The following is a 19,613-nucleotide window of genomic DNA, read 5'->3' on the forward strand; positions in this document are numbered from 1 at the left end:
TCACTTCATTGTCAAGAAGAAATTCAAAACACTAAAATGCTGAAAAGCCTTGATGTTGATTCAGACCACTATTTGACTACAATTAAATTCAGACCACTCCCATTTCGAAAAGAGAAGAAAACCTTTTACAAAATTCCAAAATATAACACAGAAACTTTAAAAAATGAAGAAATTAAACAACGGTTTCAAAGAGCATTGCACAAAGATAGCGATGGCATATCCACAATAAATAAGGAAGCGGGATGGGAGGAGATCAAAAACGAAATAGTTGAAATAGCAAAAGAAAATTGTCTCGTGAAAAGAGTAAGAAGACATCCATGGTGGGACAATGAATGTGATGAGAACCTGGAGAAGAGACAGAAATTGTGGCAGAAATGGAACTCCACAAAAGATCCTCAAGATCTTGACAATTTTAAAATCCAGAGAAGAGAAACAGCTAAGCTTTTCCGTAATAAAAAAAGAAGACAATTTCAGGATAACCTAGAACAGATTGAGGAAGACTTTAAAAGAAATAATTCTAGAGATTTCTACAAAACTTTTAGAAAACAGCTAACCAAATACCAATCCCCAAATTTATGTTTTAAAGATGAAGAGAACAAGCTAGGTTTGACAAACAAGACTAATTGTGAAATACTAGCAAAATATTTCGAGAATCTACTAAATTGTGAACCACCCAAAGATAAAATGAGTTTTGAAAACCACCGAAATACTAATACCGAGTCAAAACCTCCAGACGCTGAAGAAATAAAACACATAATACACAGTCTAAAAAACAATAAAGCCCCAGGTGAAGACTCCATAGTACCAGAAATCCTAAAAATAATGGATACCAACCTCCCACAAGTTTTGGAACATATGTTTAAGAAGATCTGGGACGAAGAAAGAATTCCTGAAGACTGGCAGTGTGCCCTGATACACCCACTACACAAAAAGAGGGATAAGATGAATGTTAATATAATTATAGAGGGATCTCGCTACTACCAGTAGGATACAAAATTTTGTCAAGGAAATTACTTCAAATCGTGGAGCCAGTTCTGGATAAAAAAAATAGGTGAATATCAAGCAGGTTTTAGACAAGGTAGATCCTGTGTTGAACAAATATTTAACCTGAAAACACTAATTCGTTACAGAATCTCAAGAGGCCAGAGATTTGCAATAGTATTTGTAGATTTCAAAAAAGCATACGACTCGGTAGATAGAGAAACATTACTGAAAGTATTGGAAGAATTTGGGGTCGATAAGAAAACAATTCAAATTATCAAACAGACGCTAACAAACAGTAAGGCCAAAGTTAAATTTATGGGTGAAATTTCAAGGAAGTTCGAAATTAAAACAGGTGTTAGACAAGGTGATGGTTTATCCCCAATCCTCTTCAACTGCGCACTGGAAAAGATATTGAGAATATGGAAAGAAGAACTCAAAGGCACCAAGAATGACATCAGAATTGGAACAAAAAAAGAAAAAATAGAAGTGGACTGTTTAGCTTTTGCAGACGATCTGGCAATAATTACAGAAAACGAAGAAATAGCTCAGAACTACTTGGAGAAACTACAAGAAGTTTCGGCCAGAGCTGGACTGCAGATTTCATTTGAAAAAACCGTGTATATGTCTAATCATAGAAATAACAAGAAAAATCTTATTACTAAATACGGCAATATTAAGAGAGTAGAAAAATTTAAGTATTTAGGTGAAATAATTCAAGTGAATGGTTTAGACAAGAGTGCAAACCAGGCGAGAGCAAGGAAAATGGAATTTGCTTTTCAAAAAACCAAAGACATATATAACAAAAAAAAACATTTCGATTCAAGCTAAATTAAGACATTATAAAACTGTCATTAGACCAGAATGCCTGTATGCATCGGAGTGCCTAACTCTTAACAAAAAGGGGGAAATAGAAAACATGGAAAAGAAAGAAAGGAAAATTTTGAGAAAAATATTAGGACCGAGAAAGATTGGGGAAGAGTACAAGCTAAAGAGTAATAAGGAAATATACAAAACTATTGAGAAAGTGAGTGAGGCAATGCGTAAACGCAGACTAACGTTTTATGGTCACCTGTCGAGGATGGATGGAAACAGACTAACAAGAAAAGTGTTTGAACATAGTAACAGGAACGAAAAAACCAACAATAAATGGATACAGATGTTGAAAAAGGATTTGGCCTATTTTAATGTCACCCGTGAGTCAATCAGGGACAGGGAAAAATTTAGACAAATAGTGAACGAAATTAAGTGTTTTCCAGAAGTAACGAAACTAAAGAATAATAACAGGAAATGGTCGGAAGAGCGGAGGAGGAACCACTCGAAAATGATGAGGAAATATTGGGAAGAGAGAAAAAAAGATCAAAAAGCCGGGCAAGTGAATTGTTGAACGTGGTCCAAAGATGGCCGAAATCGAAAGAAGAAGAAGAAAGTCAAAAAAGGTGGCGTGTGTGTGAAATATCTAATTCATTTACTTTTAATTAAGGATAAGAAGTGATACCACTAATTATTCCACATACTAATAGTTGTGTGTGAATATTTAAGTATTAAAAGTAACTAGTCCAATGCCTATATTTAAATAATAGTAGAACAGCAAATTTAATTGGGATACATTAAGTTTGAAGAAACTTTGCTTAACAGTCATTCAATTATTGAACTACTGCCAATATATGAATATACTATAAGCTTAGGTTACATCCATCGTAATTTACGCTAGCCAAAGCAATTAAAATTCCAATTTCTAATATAAAATTCTTTCATATACAGGGTGGTCCATTGATCGTGACTGGGCTAAATATCTTACGAAATAAGCGTCAAATCAAAGAACTACAAAGAACAAAACTTGTATAGCTTGAAGGAAGAAACCAGATGGCGCTTTGGTTGGCCCGCTAGATGGCGTTGCCATAGGTCAAACGGATATCAACTGCATTTTTTTAAATAGGAACCCCCATTTTTTATTACATATTCGTGTAGTACGTATAGAAATACGAATGTTTTAGTTGGACCACTTTTTTCGCTTTGTGATAGATGGTGCTGTAATAGTCACAAACATATGGCCCACAATTTTAGATGAACAGTTGGTAACAGGTAGGTTTTTTAAATTAAAGTACAGAACGTAGGTACATTTGAACATCTTATTTTGGTTGTTCCAATGTGATACATGTGCCTTTGTGAGCTTATCATTTCTGAGAACGCATGCTGTTACAGTGTGATTACCTGTAAATACCACATGAATGCAATAAATGCTCAAAATGATGTCCGTCATCCTCAATGCATTTGGCAATACGTGTAACGACATTCCTCTCAACAGTGAGTAGTTCGCCTTCCATACTGTTCACACATGCATTCACAATGCGCTGACGCATGTTGTCAGGCGTTATCGGTGGATCACGATAGCAAATATCCTTCAACTTTCCCCACAGAAAGAAATCCAGGGAAGTCAGATCCGGTGAACGTGCGGGCCATGGTATGGTGCTTCGATGACCAATCCACCTGTCCTGAAATATGCTATTCGATATCACTTCAACTGCACACGAGCTATGTGCCGGACATCCATCATGTTGGAAGTACATCACCATTCTGTCATACAGTGAAATATCTTGTAGTAACATTGGTAGAAAATTATGTAGGAAATCAGCATAAATTGCACCATTGAGATTGCCATCAATAAAATGGGGGCCTATTATCCTTCCTCCCATAATGCCACACCATACATTAACCCGCCAAAGTCGCTGATGTTCCACTTATCGCACCCATCGTGGATTTTCCATTGCCCAATAGTGCATATTATGGCAGTTTACGATACCGCTGTTGGTGAATGACGCTTCGTCGCTAAATAGAACCCGTACAAAAAAATCTGTCATCATCCCCTAATTTCTCTTGTGCCCAGTGGCAGAACTGTACACGACATTCAAAGTCATCGCCATGCAATTCCTGGTGCATAGAAATATGGTACGGGTGCAATCAATGCCGATGTAGCATTCTCAACACCAACATTTTTGAGATTCCCGATTCTCGCGCAATTTGTCTGCTACTGATGTTCGGATTAGCCGCGACAGCAGCTAAAACACCTACTTGGGCATCATCATTTGTGCAGGTCGTTGTTGACATTTCATATTTGGCTGAACACTTCCCGTTTCCTTAAATAACGTAACTGTCAGGACACTTGGATGATGTCGTCCAGGATACCGAGCAGCATACACAGCACACGCCCGTTGAGCATTTTGATCACAATAACCATACAACAACACGATATTGACCTTTTCCGCAATTGGTAAACGGTCCATTTTATCATGAAGCAAATACCATCTGCACTGGTGGAATGGTACGTGATACCACGTACTTATACGTTTGTCACTATTACAGCACCATCTCTCACAAAGTGAAAAAAGTGGTCCAACTAAAACATTCATATTTCTTTACGTACTACAAGAATATGTAATAAAAAATGTAGGTTCTTATTTTAAAAAAAAACGCAGTTGATTTCCATTTGACCTACAGCAGCGCCATCTAGTGGGCCAACCATAGCGTCATCTGGTTTCCCCCTTCAAGCTAGACAAGTTTCGTTCTTTGTAGTTTATTCGTTTGATGCTTATTTCGTGAGATATTTGGCATGGTCACTATCAATGGACAACCCTGTATCCATCTGATGTATTGTACCACAACATGCAAAAAGGTCAACCAATCCTGTTTATCTCTATGGTAAAAACTAATTCAAATGAAATTTTGCTCTGTCAAGATCGTACCTTACTTCTACAGCATTTTTTCCTTTGATTCTCTACAAAAAGTAAAATTGTAGTTAGTTGTAGTTTAGCTCTGTGATTTTGGAAGTGTGTATTAAGAAAAATCCAATTTTGCAAAAATCAACTTAAGATTGTTTTGTGTGTAAAGATAGAGAACACAAAATGGCCGATTTGGCCACACAATGATAAAAGAACATCGTAGGCAGGAAAATTATTTATTGCATTAAAATTATTTATTGTTATTTATATCTTTGTGTTACTGTTAAATATTAACATTTGTGTGATGAATTTTTCCCAATTTTTCGAAATTTCATATTATAGTCAATGTCGGTAAAAAAAAGAATTTACCAATTGAAACCATGGCTTCACCATCAGATTTCAAAAATGAAGCAGTAACTCTAAATAAATCACTCACATATTTCACTGCAAATGAGTTAGAAAATCAAAACCTGGACTTGAATATGTCCACCGCAAATTCGGAGATCTCAAAAAGTAACGAAAATGGTCGTCCAGCCACTGCAATTAATCAAACTACAGTGGGTAAGGGTCAATTTAATGGGATGACGGAAGACAATATTGCACTTGACCCGCTTACTGCTTTCCTGAAAAAGTTGGAGTTACGCAACAGCAAATGCGATCAGCGAGAAAAAGAGAGGGAAGCTTTACGCAATCGCGATTATGGGAAAAGAAACAGGAACAAAGAGATAAATAATTAAAAAATGAAATAAAAACCGAATTAGCTAACATCAGGTCCAAGCTAATGAATATGAAGCAAGCATATGCATCAATATTAAGCCAAGTCAATAAACTGGACAGTGACGTTGAAAACCTAAAAACTTTGCATTCCGCAATAAAGTCAGATGTGGAAGGCTTAACATCTTCTGTTACGAACCTCAAAATAAATAACCAAGAGCTAGAATCTCACAAAAGACAAATATTGGAATATCCAATTGGATAACCACTAAAGAGAAGGAACTTGATGCAAGAATTAATGTTGCCATCGATAACGCTGTGCAGTGCGTGTGGGAAGAAATATATTCTGCCGTTAAAGTGAACTCATGCACCACGCACAATGCGCGAGACGAAGAAAAAGAACCAAATGAAGAAATGCCGATGTGGAGGCAGGAAATGAACGCTCGCATTTGAAATTTGGAGAAAGCCGTTTCAACGGACAGGAGAGCAGAAATGAATTTTCCTATGCAACAGCCAAACGAGGAAAATGCACGAAAGACGACATTTGGGATTGATAGAATTTTCCAAATGCCTGACTTGTCGCCAGCAAAACATAATTATGAAGACAAACGTATAATGAATTCAGCAAAAATTGAGCAAAGTTTACTCAAGCATCGCCATTTTCAAACATTTCCCAAGTACAAGAAGTCCATTCATCCAATTGTATTTATATGCGCATTCAGGAATGTCTTACCCAGATGCTGGTCTGAATATCAAAAAATTCAGTTCATGATGTCACACATCACTGGTGATGCGGCATTATGGGCCAGCGAAACTGCCAAACTATGTAATACGCTCGCTGAATTCGAGAAAGCTTTCCTTGCAAAATATTGGTCCACAGGAATCCAAGTACGTTTGCACAAAGAAGACTATACCCTGGAACTGTACAATCTGAAAAAAGGGAGTTTGTACAAGTATTTTGAATGATATATTGCAAAAACGAGATACTGGTCTGAGCCTATCTCACACAAAGAAGTACTACGCAGATTACAGACAAAATTACCGATCAACCATAGGGAGAAGTTAATAAATGTACCAGATGAATATTCGGAGGACTTCCTTTTGGTGATCGACTCCTTAGACCTAATCAAAGAAGACGCAAAGCCCTACCAAGCATTCGCGAATAAATGCAACCATTGTCACAGTGTTGATAACCGGAGCAGTAATGAACAGAGTAAACATAATCAGCACAGAAAAGGTTGATATGACAAAACAAACATGCCTGGTAAGAATAATAATTCAAACCATGCTTCGAATGATGTGACTACCAGTTACGTAGTCAGTAAATGGAATTATGGTGACAGTAACTAGGGAAACGGTACAAATCATAAGCGCAAGTTCGGAGATGGAAATAATTACCATGACAATCACCACAATAAAAAGGCACTATGGAAAAGGCAGAATGGAAATCACTGGAGCAACCACAACAATCCTCCGAATCGGTCAAACACAAATTAATGGAACAATAACCAGTATCCGAATAGTAATAATGGCAATTAACAGTCAAACCAGCAACCAATTTTATGATTTGGTAACCATTGCTGAATATAATGCAAGCTGTGCCCATCTTTCCAAACACGAACAGTCAAAATCATATTGACAGTAGTCGTTCTATGCGAGGTTGGAGAACAATCCGGGCAACAGCAACAGTCCAACTAGAGCCGACTGTTCTGAACGGCCTTCCGAGCATGGTTGGATTTATAAGTGGAGGCAATCCCGAAATCAACCTGAAAGCACTACATTACGATGACAGTTGGGACATCAGGGACAAATTATTAGAAGAAGCTAACATCTGTAAATATGACGATGAATACATGGCACAGCTGCAATTACAGTCACTATTAATGGTGGTGGTGTGGAAGCAATCATTGATACTGGTGCCACTACAAGTGTCATAAATCATACCTTGTTCGACCAGATTAATCACATAAAGAGATTACCTAAATTGCCTGTGCAAAATTGCAGAGTGTCTGGCACATTAGGTGCTGCCACACAGATAGTTAAGCAACAGGTGCAGGCCAAACTCTATGTAGAAGATGCGCAACATATGTTCCACTTGTTACTAATTAAAAATTTATCAGTTCCTTGCATCCTGGGATGGGAATTTCTATGTGGTAGAAATGCAAAGATTGACCTACCTGCGGGAAAATGCATGGTTACAGACAAAGGCAAAAGAATTGCACTACGGTTAATTATGACTCCAAATGCACATAACACATACTCCACAGTTTGAAGGATTTTGTCATGTCAGAATTTCTGCACTTGGAAGATAATAAATGCAGCAGTATCTTGTTTTCGCAATGTATCATTCAAAATACTTGTGCAAGCTCCTTATTTTGGATTGTACAGTTCCGGGGTATAAACTTCTTTGAGCAAACGTTCTTGGATTCCTGTGGACCAATATTTTGCAAGGAAAGCTTTCTCGAATTCAGCGAGCGTATTACATAGTTCGGCAGTTTCGCTGGTCCATAGTGCCACGTCACCAGTGATGTGTGACATCACAAACTGAATTTTTTGATATTCAGACCAGTATCTGGGTAAGACATTCCTGAATATGCGTATAAATACAGTTGGATGAATGGACTTCTTGTCCTCGGCAAATGTTTGAAAATGGTGATGCTTAAGTAGACTTTGCTCAATCTTCGCTGAATTCATTATACGCTTGTCTTTGCAGTTACATTTTGCTGGCGACAAGTGGGGAATTTGGAAAATTCTTTCATTCCCGAATTTCATCTTTCATGCACTGTCGTCGTTCGGTGGCTGCATAGGAAAATTCATTTCCATTCTGCTGTCCGTCGAAATGGCTTTCTCCAAATTTCAAACGCGAGCGTTCATTTCCCGCCTCCACAAAGGCACTTCTTCATTTGGTTCTTTTTCTTTGTCTCACACATTGTGCGCTGCGCCTGAATTCGCTTGTACGGCAGAACATATTTCTTCCTGCATGCACTGCACAGCGTTATCGATGGCAACATTAATTTTTGGATCGAGTTCCGTCTTTTTAGTGGTTATCCAATTGGATATTCCAATATTTGTCTTTTGTGAGATTCTAGCTCTTCATCCAAAATCTCTTGGTTATTTATTTTGAGGTTCGTAACAGAAGATGTTAAGCCTTCCACATCTGACTTTATTGCGGAATGCAAAGTTTTTAGGTTTTCAACGTCACTGTCCAGTTTATTGACTTGACTCAATATTGGTGCATATGCTTGCTTCATATTCATTAGCTTGGACCTGATGTTGGCTAATTTGGTTTTTATTTCATTTTTTAATTCTTTATCTCTTTGTTCATTTTTCTTTTCCCATAATCGTGATTGCATAAAGCTTCCCTCTCTTTTTCCCGCTGATTGCATTCGCGGGCGCTTAATTCCAACTTTTTCAGGAAGGTAGCAAACAGGCCAAGAGCAATACTGTCTTCCATCATCCCATTAAATTGATCCATACCCACTGCAGTTTCAGTAATTGCAGTGGCTAGACGACCATTATCGTTATTTTTTGCGATTTTCAATTTTAAGTCTGGGGTTTGATTTTCTAACTCATTTGCAGTGAAATCTGTGAGTGATTCGTTTATAGTTAACGCTTCATTTTCGAAATCTGATGGTGAAGCCATGGTTTCAATTGGTAAATTCTCTTTTTTACCGGCTTTGACCATAATATGAAATTTCGAAAAATTGGGAAAAATTCGTCATACGAATGTTAATACTTAACAGTAACACATATATATAAATAACATTAAATAATGTTAATACAATAAATAATTTTCCTGACTATGATGTTCTTTTATCATTGTGTGGCCAAATCAGCCATTTTGTGTTCTCTATCTTCACACGCAAAACAATCTTACATCGCATCAATTGCAGCAAAAGTATCAGAGTCAACCTATCGGGACCAAACACAGAAGATAGGACTCGCAAATCTCATTGAAAATTATATGTCAATATTTGCTAATAAACCTGGAACCATAAAGAATTTTGTGTTTAATACGGAGGTTGCCCCACACGAAACTTTTTGTAGGACATCATATGCTGTACTTTGGAGTAAAAAGGAAGCTATTTATTGAAAATACCGTTCAGTAACAAAGTTATGGGACTATGCAACCAAATAGATTAAAAAAATTATTATGTATGATCAAACATTAGCAGACAAAGTGCTACTTACTCACTTGAAGTAATGACCTTTACTTAAGGAGTACAAGTATTTTTATGTGAACAACCTTACCATATGGTATTGATCTTTGGAATGGCTGTATAGTGTGTGCTGATAAATGTGTGAACAAAATAAGTTACTTTGATCGTTTAACAAGCTTAAGTTAAACATATTATGGTGTGTATATGTGGATTAGTAATTGTTCTCGGTGAGTAACTAAAAATACGGCGATCTGTTCAAAGAACAGGGACATATTGTGCTTTGAAACTAACTAGTGCACAATGGCCGTGACCAGTTCAGAAAATTTGAATACTATTTACGAAATAAGTGAGGAAGCGTGGAATAAACCGTGTTCCTGTAACAAAACAGCAAGAAAAGGCATGTGTTGTGTAAAGTGTAACAGGAAGTTCCATTACTCATGTGTAAATTCAACGAATAGAGTGAAAAGCTGGAAATGCAGTGATTGTTTTCGTACTGACAGTGACGATATGGACGAAATCAAAACAGACCCGTTAAAAACGTGTGTGTGCAAAAAGTTACAGAATGAACTCAGAATAGTAAGAAAGGAACTTAAGTATTCGAAAACAATTATATGTTTGCTAACAAACGAACTACAGAAGCAAGAATCAGGCAAGATAGAAATGTGCAAAAACTACAGATTTGATGCACCCAACATAAATCACGATTCAGAACACAGTGTGCATACCACAACACAGAATGCAGTTCAAAAAGGAAATCAATCTATGGGTGCAGCAATGAAAATGCAAACCTTTGCTCCTGAGAGTCAGTCAGTGAATAGGAGACCCAAAATATTCGTTGCCTCAGATAGCCACGGCTGAGACTGTGCAAGAAACATTTTAAACTTAGCTTCAAATAAATATGATGTTGAAGGGAAGGTGATACCAGGTGCCCCACTAGTGTAATACTAAAAAAATGCAATGACCTCCATAAGTTGACAAGTGAAGATTTTGCAGTTATCTGGGCAGGGGCTAATGATGTAGCAAAGAATGTAACCAAGTTGGCAATTCGTTCACTACATAAAGACTTGTCAGCATTACAAAATACAAATACAAAGGTGATTGTAGTTGCTGTTCCACATAGACATGACCTGCCTGAATGGTCTTGTGTAAACCAAGAAATTCAATCTGCAAACACAAAACTAAAAAAAAATAGTGAAAGGCTTCCATAACACTTGTTTTATTGATACTCCTAGTAACAAGGAGCTTTATACAGCACATGGACAACACCTTAATGCAACTGGTAAAGAACTAATTGCCACAAGGATTTATGAATCAGTGGAAACAAACAGGAAAGTGTACAAAACAGCAATAGAACTGAAATGGAAGGATACTGAAGTCTCAGATAAAGAATCAGTGAGAATTGTTACTGACACAACTCCAGCACAAATAACAACAGAATCCTTAAAAGTGAACTCTGTTTGTGTGGAGAGGACAATTACTCAAGCAATAAACTTACCCAGAGAACAGTGCAAAAGTTTGAAGAAGCAGCAAATGAGATGGCAGGAAAGAAGGCACCATATAAGAAGAGAGACCTACTTGCAAAAAGAAGAACAGCAAATCAAGCTCAAGGGATGAGAATACCAACACGTGGAGTACGGCAGTCAACCCGAAAAAAGAAACCACAACCGAGGGACCAGGATTTTTGGTGGGATCAGCAGTGGTTTCACAGACGAAAGCAGTTAACAAAGTGAGTCATCAAGTGGATGAATAGGTATGTGACTATCATAACACATATGAACACAGTGCATCAAGATTAAAGACATTAACGGAACCTACAACTTCAAATATAAAGTCAAATGCTCTCAGAGGAATACAGACAGAGACTAACTACTTACTTTTCTACAAGTTAACATACGTTGCATTAGAAATAAAATTTTAGAATTAGAACATTTATGTAACACAGAGCATGTAGATGTTACATGTGTATCTGAGCACTGGTTAACACAAGAACAAGTAAATATGTTCATTCCCCAAGGGTATGTTGTGGGAGACATGATATGTAGAAAACAGAGTAAGAATGGTGGGGTGGGAATTTTTGTCAAAGAAGGAATAATGTTTTCCAGAATTGATGTATCTACAAACTCCTCAGAGCTAGATGGGAAGTTTAGTTGTGTAAAACTAATGAATGAAAATATAGTGGTAGTTAGTCTATATAGGTCGCCAGATGGTGATGTAAATTTGTTTACTGGAAAATGTGAATTAATAATTAAAAAAAAAATTGAAGAGTAAAACGAGAATTACTATATGTGGTGATTTCAACATAGAAATGGTAAATACACAGAGACCAGTTGCTAGGACATTTTTGAATATGCTAAGATCATTAGACCTCTATTGTACAAATAACTGTGCCACACGTAAGAATGCCTGTATAGACAATATTATTGTGAATTTCCAAAGGGAGGATTTTACAGTTAGACTTGCAGGAAGTGGACTTGCAGATCATGAGCCACTACTCCTTACACTCTGTAAGAGGCAGCCAGTTAAAACTGAAGAATCTAAAGTAGTAGTGGTACGAAGACAGAAGGAAGAGTACATAAATATGTTTGTTGATAGATTAGGAAGTGCAGATTGGGACTTTATATACAATTGTCAATCTGGAAAAAGGGAAGCTGAAATTAGCTTTGGTAAATTCTTTCAAAAGAACACAGATTTATGGTATTCTAGCTCACCAGTAAAAAAAATTAGATATCCAAATGAAATGAAAGGAAAAGTCTGAACTGGTTCACACAAGAGCTAGTAGAAATTAGAGGAAACTTGCGTATGCTGTACCAGATGCATAAACAAACCTCTGACCAAGGGGCAGAACAGAGTGTGAACATACATAGGTCATATCTGAAATGCAAAAAATACTATAAAGCTTAACTTCTTCTGGCAAGAAAGCAAGCAGTGGAGAACTATATAGAAAGAGCTCCCAATAAATGCAAGGCAGCCTGGCAAATAATAAAACAAGAGAATACACCGAAATGCACAGAAACAGCTCTGCTTGATCCTGAAGAATTAAATGAGTACTTTTTAAACTCAGTTAAAGAAATAAGTAACAGTATCAAAGCAACAAATTCATCTGCAATGAGCCTTGTTGGAACACCACTGCCTGTTAAGCTGGCATTTCAATGGAGGGCTGTCACACCTGCTGATGTTATAAAAGCTGTATCCAAAATTTTCGCCAAACCATTAGCTTATATTTTTAATAAATGTGTAGAATTTGGAGTTTTTCCGGATGCACTCAAGGTATCAAAAGGCACTGATACACACACAAATAAGCAACTTCTTTGAAAAACACAATATCCTACGTAACAATCAGTTTGGCTTTCGAAAGGGGAAGAACACAACAGGGGCCTTCTTGGAAATCATTGACCAAACCTTAACAGCTTTTGAAAATAATAACATGGTATCACTGGTATTATGTGACCTAAGCAGAGCTTTCGATTGCATTCCTGTTGACATACTACTGGCAAAACTAGAGTTTTATGGGGTGGGAGGGAGCACTTTATCTGTGATAAATTCTTATTTAAGTAACCGAAAACAATTCGTTTCAGTCAGAAATTTAAATTCTTCCATCATGGAAATCAGCACAGGTATACCACAAGGATCTATCCTTGGACCCTTCTTCTTCATTGTCGCTATTAATGATTTACCTAAAAATATAGCTCACCCTGTTGTGTGTTATGTTGACGATACAACACTACTTACCACACATCAGAACATTTCACATATGAATAACCTAACAAAAGAAACGAATATAATAGAGGGAAACATTCCACATGAGAAAAATATATCTAAAAACAAAGATGATGAGACTTACCAAACAAAAGCACTGGCAGGTCGATAGACACACAAACAAACACAAACATACACACAAAATTCAAGCTTTCGCAACAAACGGTTGCTTCGTCAGGAAAGAGGGAAGGAGAGGGAAAGACGAAAGGATGTGGGTTTTAAGGGGGAGGGTAAGGAGTCATTCCAATCCCGGGAGCGGAAGACTTACCTTAGGGGGGAAAAAGGACAGGTATACACTCGCACACACACACATATCCATCCGCACATACACAGACACAAGCAGACATTTGTAAAGGCAAAGTGTGTGTGCGAGTGTATACCTGTCCTTTTTCCCCCCTAAGGTAAGTCTTTCCGCTCCCGGGATTGGAATGACTCCTTACCCTCTCCCTTAAAACCCACATCCTTTCGTCTTTCCCTCTCCTTCCCTCTTTCCTGACGAAGCAACCGTTTGTTGCGAAAGCTTGAATTTTGTGTGTATGTTTGAGTTTGTTTGTGTGTATCGACCTGCCAGCGCTTTTGTTTGGTAAGTCTCATCATCTTTGTTTGTAGATATACTAACAAAAGAAACACTAGATAAGGCCCTGGACTGGTTTGCAGCCAATAAGCTCCTATGCAACCCTGACAAAACACAACAACTTCTAATGGGAACATCAAATGAAGTAGGCAATTAGTCGGTAAAACTCTTAGGTATTCACATTGACTCAAAACTATATTGGGAGGAACATGTCAATCACGTATGTGAAAAAATATCTCGGGTGGCACACCTTCTCTTGAAACTAAGGGAGGTAGTGAGCTTGGAGTACCTCAGGGTGACATACTTTGGGCTATTCCAGTCACATATTTCATATGATTTGATTATATCGGGGCACTACCCTCATATCAAAAAGTATTGAAATTTACAAAAAAAAGTCATAAGTATAATATGTAAAAGAGGTCATAGGGAGCACTGTCGTCCTCTTTTTTTTCCAGACTCAGAATACTTACAATTATAAATCTATACATCTATGTGTCTGTACTCAATATTAAAAATAATATTTCAGAATTTATTGCCAGAAGGGAAATACACGAACACAACACCAGGGCTAACCGTAATTTAGACATACCGCGCCACAGATTAGCGAGAACAGGAAATTCCCACAAAGTTAACCCACTCAAAATGTTCAATAAACTGCCAGTTCATGTTCAGTCTATGGATACAAATTCTTTTAAAATTAAGTGGTACAGCTGGCTGTCAGATCATCCATTCTGTGACATTAAAGAATTCTTTGAGATGCCTGAGGAGAATATAAGCATTTAAAAGTTGTCTGTAGGTAAACATATTATTTTGTGCTATGGTTAATCGTGTGTAATTACAAAGTTTATACTATAAACAATAAAATACCATATTATATTAGATTATAAGATAGCTTGTTGCGTTAACTTTTAAAAGCTATCCTTTGTAATTTGGTACACTGCCATGCTTCAAATGTATTCAATAATGTATTGACAAAAGTTTATTTTATTATTCTGTATGTACTAGTACATCTTGTATGACGAAGCCAATATCATTATAAAATGATCTACAGTGAATAAAATTCTTGATTCTTGATTCTATATCTGACCTGTATATAGATTTCATGATATATGTTTAACAAAGTAATTTTTTTTCAGTATTTAGCTTATACGTTTTTCCTTCTGAATTAGTTAAGTACATAACTTCATTCAATAATCAAGGATAATTTTTCAAAGAGAACTTTTTCAAACGTACCAAACTTTGGGTTGGCAGGTACAGATTTATTGATGACATTTTCATGATCTGGACTCACAGTGAAGAAGAACTCCAGAATTTCCTCTCCAACCTCAACTCCTTTGGTTCCATCAGATTCACCTGGTCCTACTCTAAATCCCATGCCACTTTCCTTGACGTTGACCTCCACCTGTCCAATGGCCAGCTTCACACGTCCGTCCACATCAAACCCACCAACAAGCAACAGTACCTCCATTATGACAGCTGCCACCCATTCTACATCAAACCGTCCCTTCCCTACAGCCTAGGTCTTCGTGGCAAACGAATCTGCTCCAGTCCGGAATCCTTGAACCATTACACCAACAACCTGAAAACAGCTTTCGCATCCTGCAACTACCCTCCCGACCTGGTACAGAAGCAAATAATCAGAGCCACTTCCTCATCTCCTCAAACCTGGAACCTCCCACAGAAGAACCACAAAAGTGCCCCACTTGTGACAGGATACTTTCCGGGACTGGATCAGACTCTGAATGTGGCTCTCCAGCAGGGATACGACTTCCTCAAATCCTGCCCTGAAATGAGATCCATCCTTCATGAAATCCTCCCCACTCCACCAAGAGTGTCTTTCCGCCGTCCACCTAACCTTTGTAACCTCTTAGTTCATCCCTATGAAATCCCCAAACCACCTTCCCCAACCTCTGGCTCCTACCCTTGTAACCGCCCCTGGTGTAAAACCTGTGCCATGCACCCTCCCACCACCACCTACTCCAGTCCTGTAACCCAGAAGGCGTACACGATCAAAGGCAGAGCCACATGTGAAAGCACCCACGTGATTTACCAACTGACCTGCCTACACTGTGAAGCCTTCTATGTGGGAATGACCAGCAACAAACTGTCCATTCGCATGAATGGACACAGGCAGACAGTGTTTGTTGGTAATGAGGATCACCCTGCGGCTAAACATGCCTTGGTGCACGGCCAGCACATCTTGGCACAGTGTTACACCGTCCGGGTTATCTGGATACTTCCCACTAACACCAACCTGTCACTCCGGAGATGGGAACTTGCCCTTCAGCATATCCTCTCTTCTCGCTATCCGCCAGGCCTCAATCTCCGCTAATTTCTAATTTCAATTTGCCGCCCCTCATACCTCACCTGTCTTTCAACAACATCTTTGCCTCTGTACTTCCGCCTCGACTGACATCTCTGCCCAAACTCTTTGCCTTTACAAATGTCTGCTTGTGTCTATGTATGTGCGGATGGATATGTGTGTGTGTGCGAGTGTATACCTGTCCTTTTTTCCCTCTAAGGTAAGTCTTCCGCTCCCGGGATTGGAATGACTCCTTACCCTCTCCCTTAAAACCCACATCCTTTCGTCTTTCCCTCTCCTTCCCTCTTTCCTGATGAAGCAACCGTTTATTGCGAAAGCTTGAATTTTGTGTGTATGTATGTGTTTGTTTGTGTGTCTATCGAGCTGCCAGTGCTTTTGTTTGGTAAGTCTCATCATCTTTGTTTTTAGATATATTTTTCCCACGTGGAATGTTTCCCTCTATTATATAAACATTAATAAAAAAAAATGACTAACATTCACAGTAAGGTTGCCAACTAACACTTACAAAAGTTCCAATTACGTGTATTAGGCATTGCCTTTACTACGTATGTTTGTCCCTTTAGTTACTGAATGACCCTAGTATTATAATGCTTTCATACTATCACTGTTATTTAAGTCTTTATTACTAAAATATTTTTTTGTAATTTTCCTTACACTTGTCAAAATGTCTCATTTAATTTAAGATGTTTAAGACATTTACAATAAATGAGAAGCAGACAAAAGATGTCCTACAAACTATCTACTTCTATACTCTGCAAGCCACGGTGAAATGTGTGACAAAGGGTACATCCCATTGTACTAGTTATTAGTGTTTCTTCCTGTACCATTCACATTTGAAGTGCAGAAAGAATGATTGTTTAAATGCCTCTGTGAGTGCTGTAATTAATCTAATCTTGTCCTCACAATTCCTAGGGTTGCAGTATATTCTTAAGGTCACCATTTAAAGCTGGTTACTGAATCTTTTTTAGTCTTTCCCAGGACGGATTACATCTATCTTCAAGAGGCTGCCAGTTCAGTTTTTTCAGCATCTCCATAACAAACTCACACAGGTCAAACAAATCTGTGACTATTCATGCTTCTTTGTATACATTCAATATCTCCTGCTAGTCATATTTGGTACAGTCCCACACACTTGAGCAATATTCCACAATGACTTGCATGAGTGATTTGTACGCAGTGTCCTTTGTAGACTGATCAAATCATTTCATATCCCAACAAAGCGTTATACCCATGTATTTGTATGAGTTGGCCAATTTCAACTATGATTTATTGATATTATAGGATGCTACCTTTTTTCATTTTGTGAAGTGCACATTTTTGCAATTATGGACATTGAAAGCACATAGCCAACATTTGCACCAGTTTGAAATCTTATCAAGATCAGACTGAATATTTATGCAACTTCATTCAGACAGTACTTCATTACAGATGCATCATCTGTAAAAAGTCTGAGGTTACTATTAACATTGTCCACAAGGGCATTAATAACACAATGTGAACAGCAAGGGCCCCAACACACTTTCCTGTGGCACACCCAATGTTACTTCTACATCTGAAAATGACTCTCCATCCTAGATAACATACTGCTGCCTCCCTACCAAAAATATCCTCAGTCACAAGTAAAAATTGATACCCCATATGATCATGCTTTTGACAATAAGCATAGTTGTGGTACTGAGTCAAACGCTTTTTCGAAATCAAGAAATATTGTATCTACCTGAGTGCCTTGATTAAAAGTTTTCAGTATGTCATGTCAGAAAAGTGTGAGTTGGGTTTCATGTGATCAGTGTTTATAGAAGACATGCTGGTTATCAAGGAGGAGGTCATCCTGTTCCAGATACCTCATTCTGTTTGAGCTCAGAAAGTGTTCTAAGATTCTAAACCAAATTGATACCAAGGATATTGGACACAGTAGTTCTGTGGATCATTTCTAACACCCTTCTTATAAACAGATGTGACCTGTGCTTTCTTCAAACTACTGGGCATGGTTTTCGGTTCCAGGCCTTACGATACATTATAGTTCAAAGAGGCGCAAACTCAGACACAAAGTCAGTATAGAACCTGATAGGAATTCCATTGGTCCCTGGGGCTTTGCTTAGTTTTAAAAGTTTCAGCTGTTTCTCAACACAACTGACACTAACACTTGTTTCATATTTACAGTGGTACGAGGATTAAATTGGAGCAGTTCTCCTGTGTTTCCTTTGTAAAGGAACATCTTAAAACAAAGTTAAGCATTTCTGCCTTTGCTTTACTATCCTCAGTTCCAGTTCCTGCCTCATTTGTCAGTTACTGGACACTATCTTAGGTGCCTCTAACAGCCATTACATTTGAACAAAATTTCTTTAGATTTTGTGAAAGATACTTTCATAATATTCTGCTACGACGGTCATTGAAGGCTTCGCTTCATCAAAGAATGTGATGTAAAAATGAATCCACGACAAAATCAGAGAAGTAAGCTTTCAACATCAGCAAAGTAAAGTTACTAAATTCATTCAAGACTACAGAACTCTTTTTGAAGAAAAAGATTGCAAGTAAAGTGTTATTTGCAACACATTTTCCTATGGTAATTTTTTATGCTATAGTATACTGAAAAACTACATAAAAGTACTGCTGCAGTTAATCATCGTCAATACAGTTCACATTACCATCCTAGTCAGTACACCACAATAATGGAGATAGTGTGGTTACAAACAGGTGTCAGCATTATCTTTCTATTGCTGCAGCTGTATGAAGGTATGTAAACAAAGAGCTGAATAAATCAGAAGATAGGATCAACCACAGAACATAAGAAATGAACAATCAACCACAGAATATAAGAAATGAACAATAACTACAAATTTGACAGAGAAGACCATGTGATAGATATGCTAAGATAAATGTGCACACAACACAGAATAGCAAGCAATAATCAAGCTGCCAGAAGGAAAGTCAAGTATGTTACCTGTGTAGTGTTACAATCAATATGATACACGGCAAAAATATGTAGGGCACATAACAAGTGCGATAATGTACACAAAACAAAGAGAACAATTTTAAGTTAATGTTACCTGTTTTGTATTTAACAAGCACTTCCCAGATTGCTCTCCTCGAATATGGATCCACACCAGCTGTTGGTTCGTCGAGTATAACTGTCCTGTACATGCAAAGAAACATTTTATTTTATTTTATTTTTACTTTCAAATAGTCCCTGTAACCTAAATGCATCCAAATGCAAGAATAGTTAACAGTAACTCCAGTTTATGTGTTCCCATGAAGACAAGTTATTTAACTCATTATAACAACTACTAACAAAGAGAGAGAGGGGGGCTGGCCAGTACTTACCTCAGCTAAGTACAGTCGATAGATACACAAAACAGAACAGAAAATTTACGTTCCTAGCTTTCGGA

General features: G+C 37.6%; 1 protein-coding gene across 2 annotated transcripts in view; it reads right to left on the reverse strand.

The window, feature by feature from the left end:
• LOC126161767 (ATP-binding cassette sub-family A member 7-like) overlaps nucleotides 1-19,613 on the reverse strand; it is a 601,933-nt gene that overhangs the window by 291,277 nt on the left and 291,043 nt on the right. For both annotated transcript variants that reach the window (XM_049917824.1, XM_049917823.1), the window contains exon 23: nucleotides 19,275-19,360. In XM_049917824.1, the coding sequence (XP_049773781.1) occupies nucleotides 19,275-19,360 (86 nt within the window). The remainder of the gene's footprint in view (nucleotides 1-19,274; nucleotides 19,361-19,613) is intronic.

Source organism: Schistocerca cancellata, chromosome 2 (genome assembly GCF_023864275.1).
Source record: "Schistocerca cancellata isolate TAMUIC-IGC-003103 chromosome 2, iqSchCanc2.1, whole genome shotgun sequence".
Taxonomy (NCBI): domain Eukaryota; kingdom Metazoa; phylum Arthropoda; class Insecta; order Orthoptera; family Acrididae; genus Schistocerca; species Schistocerca cancellata.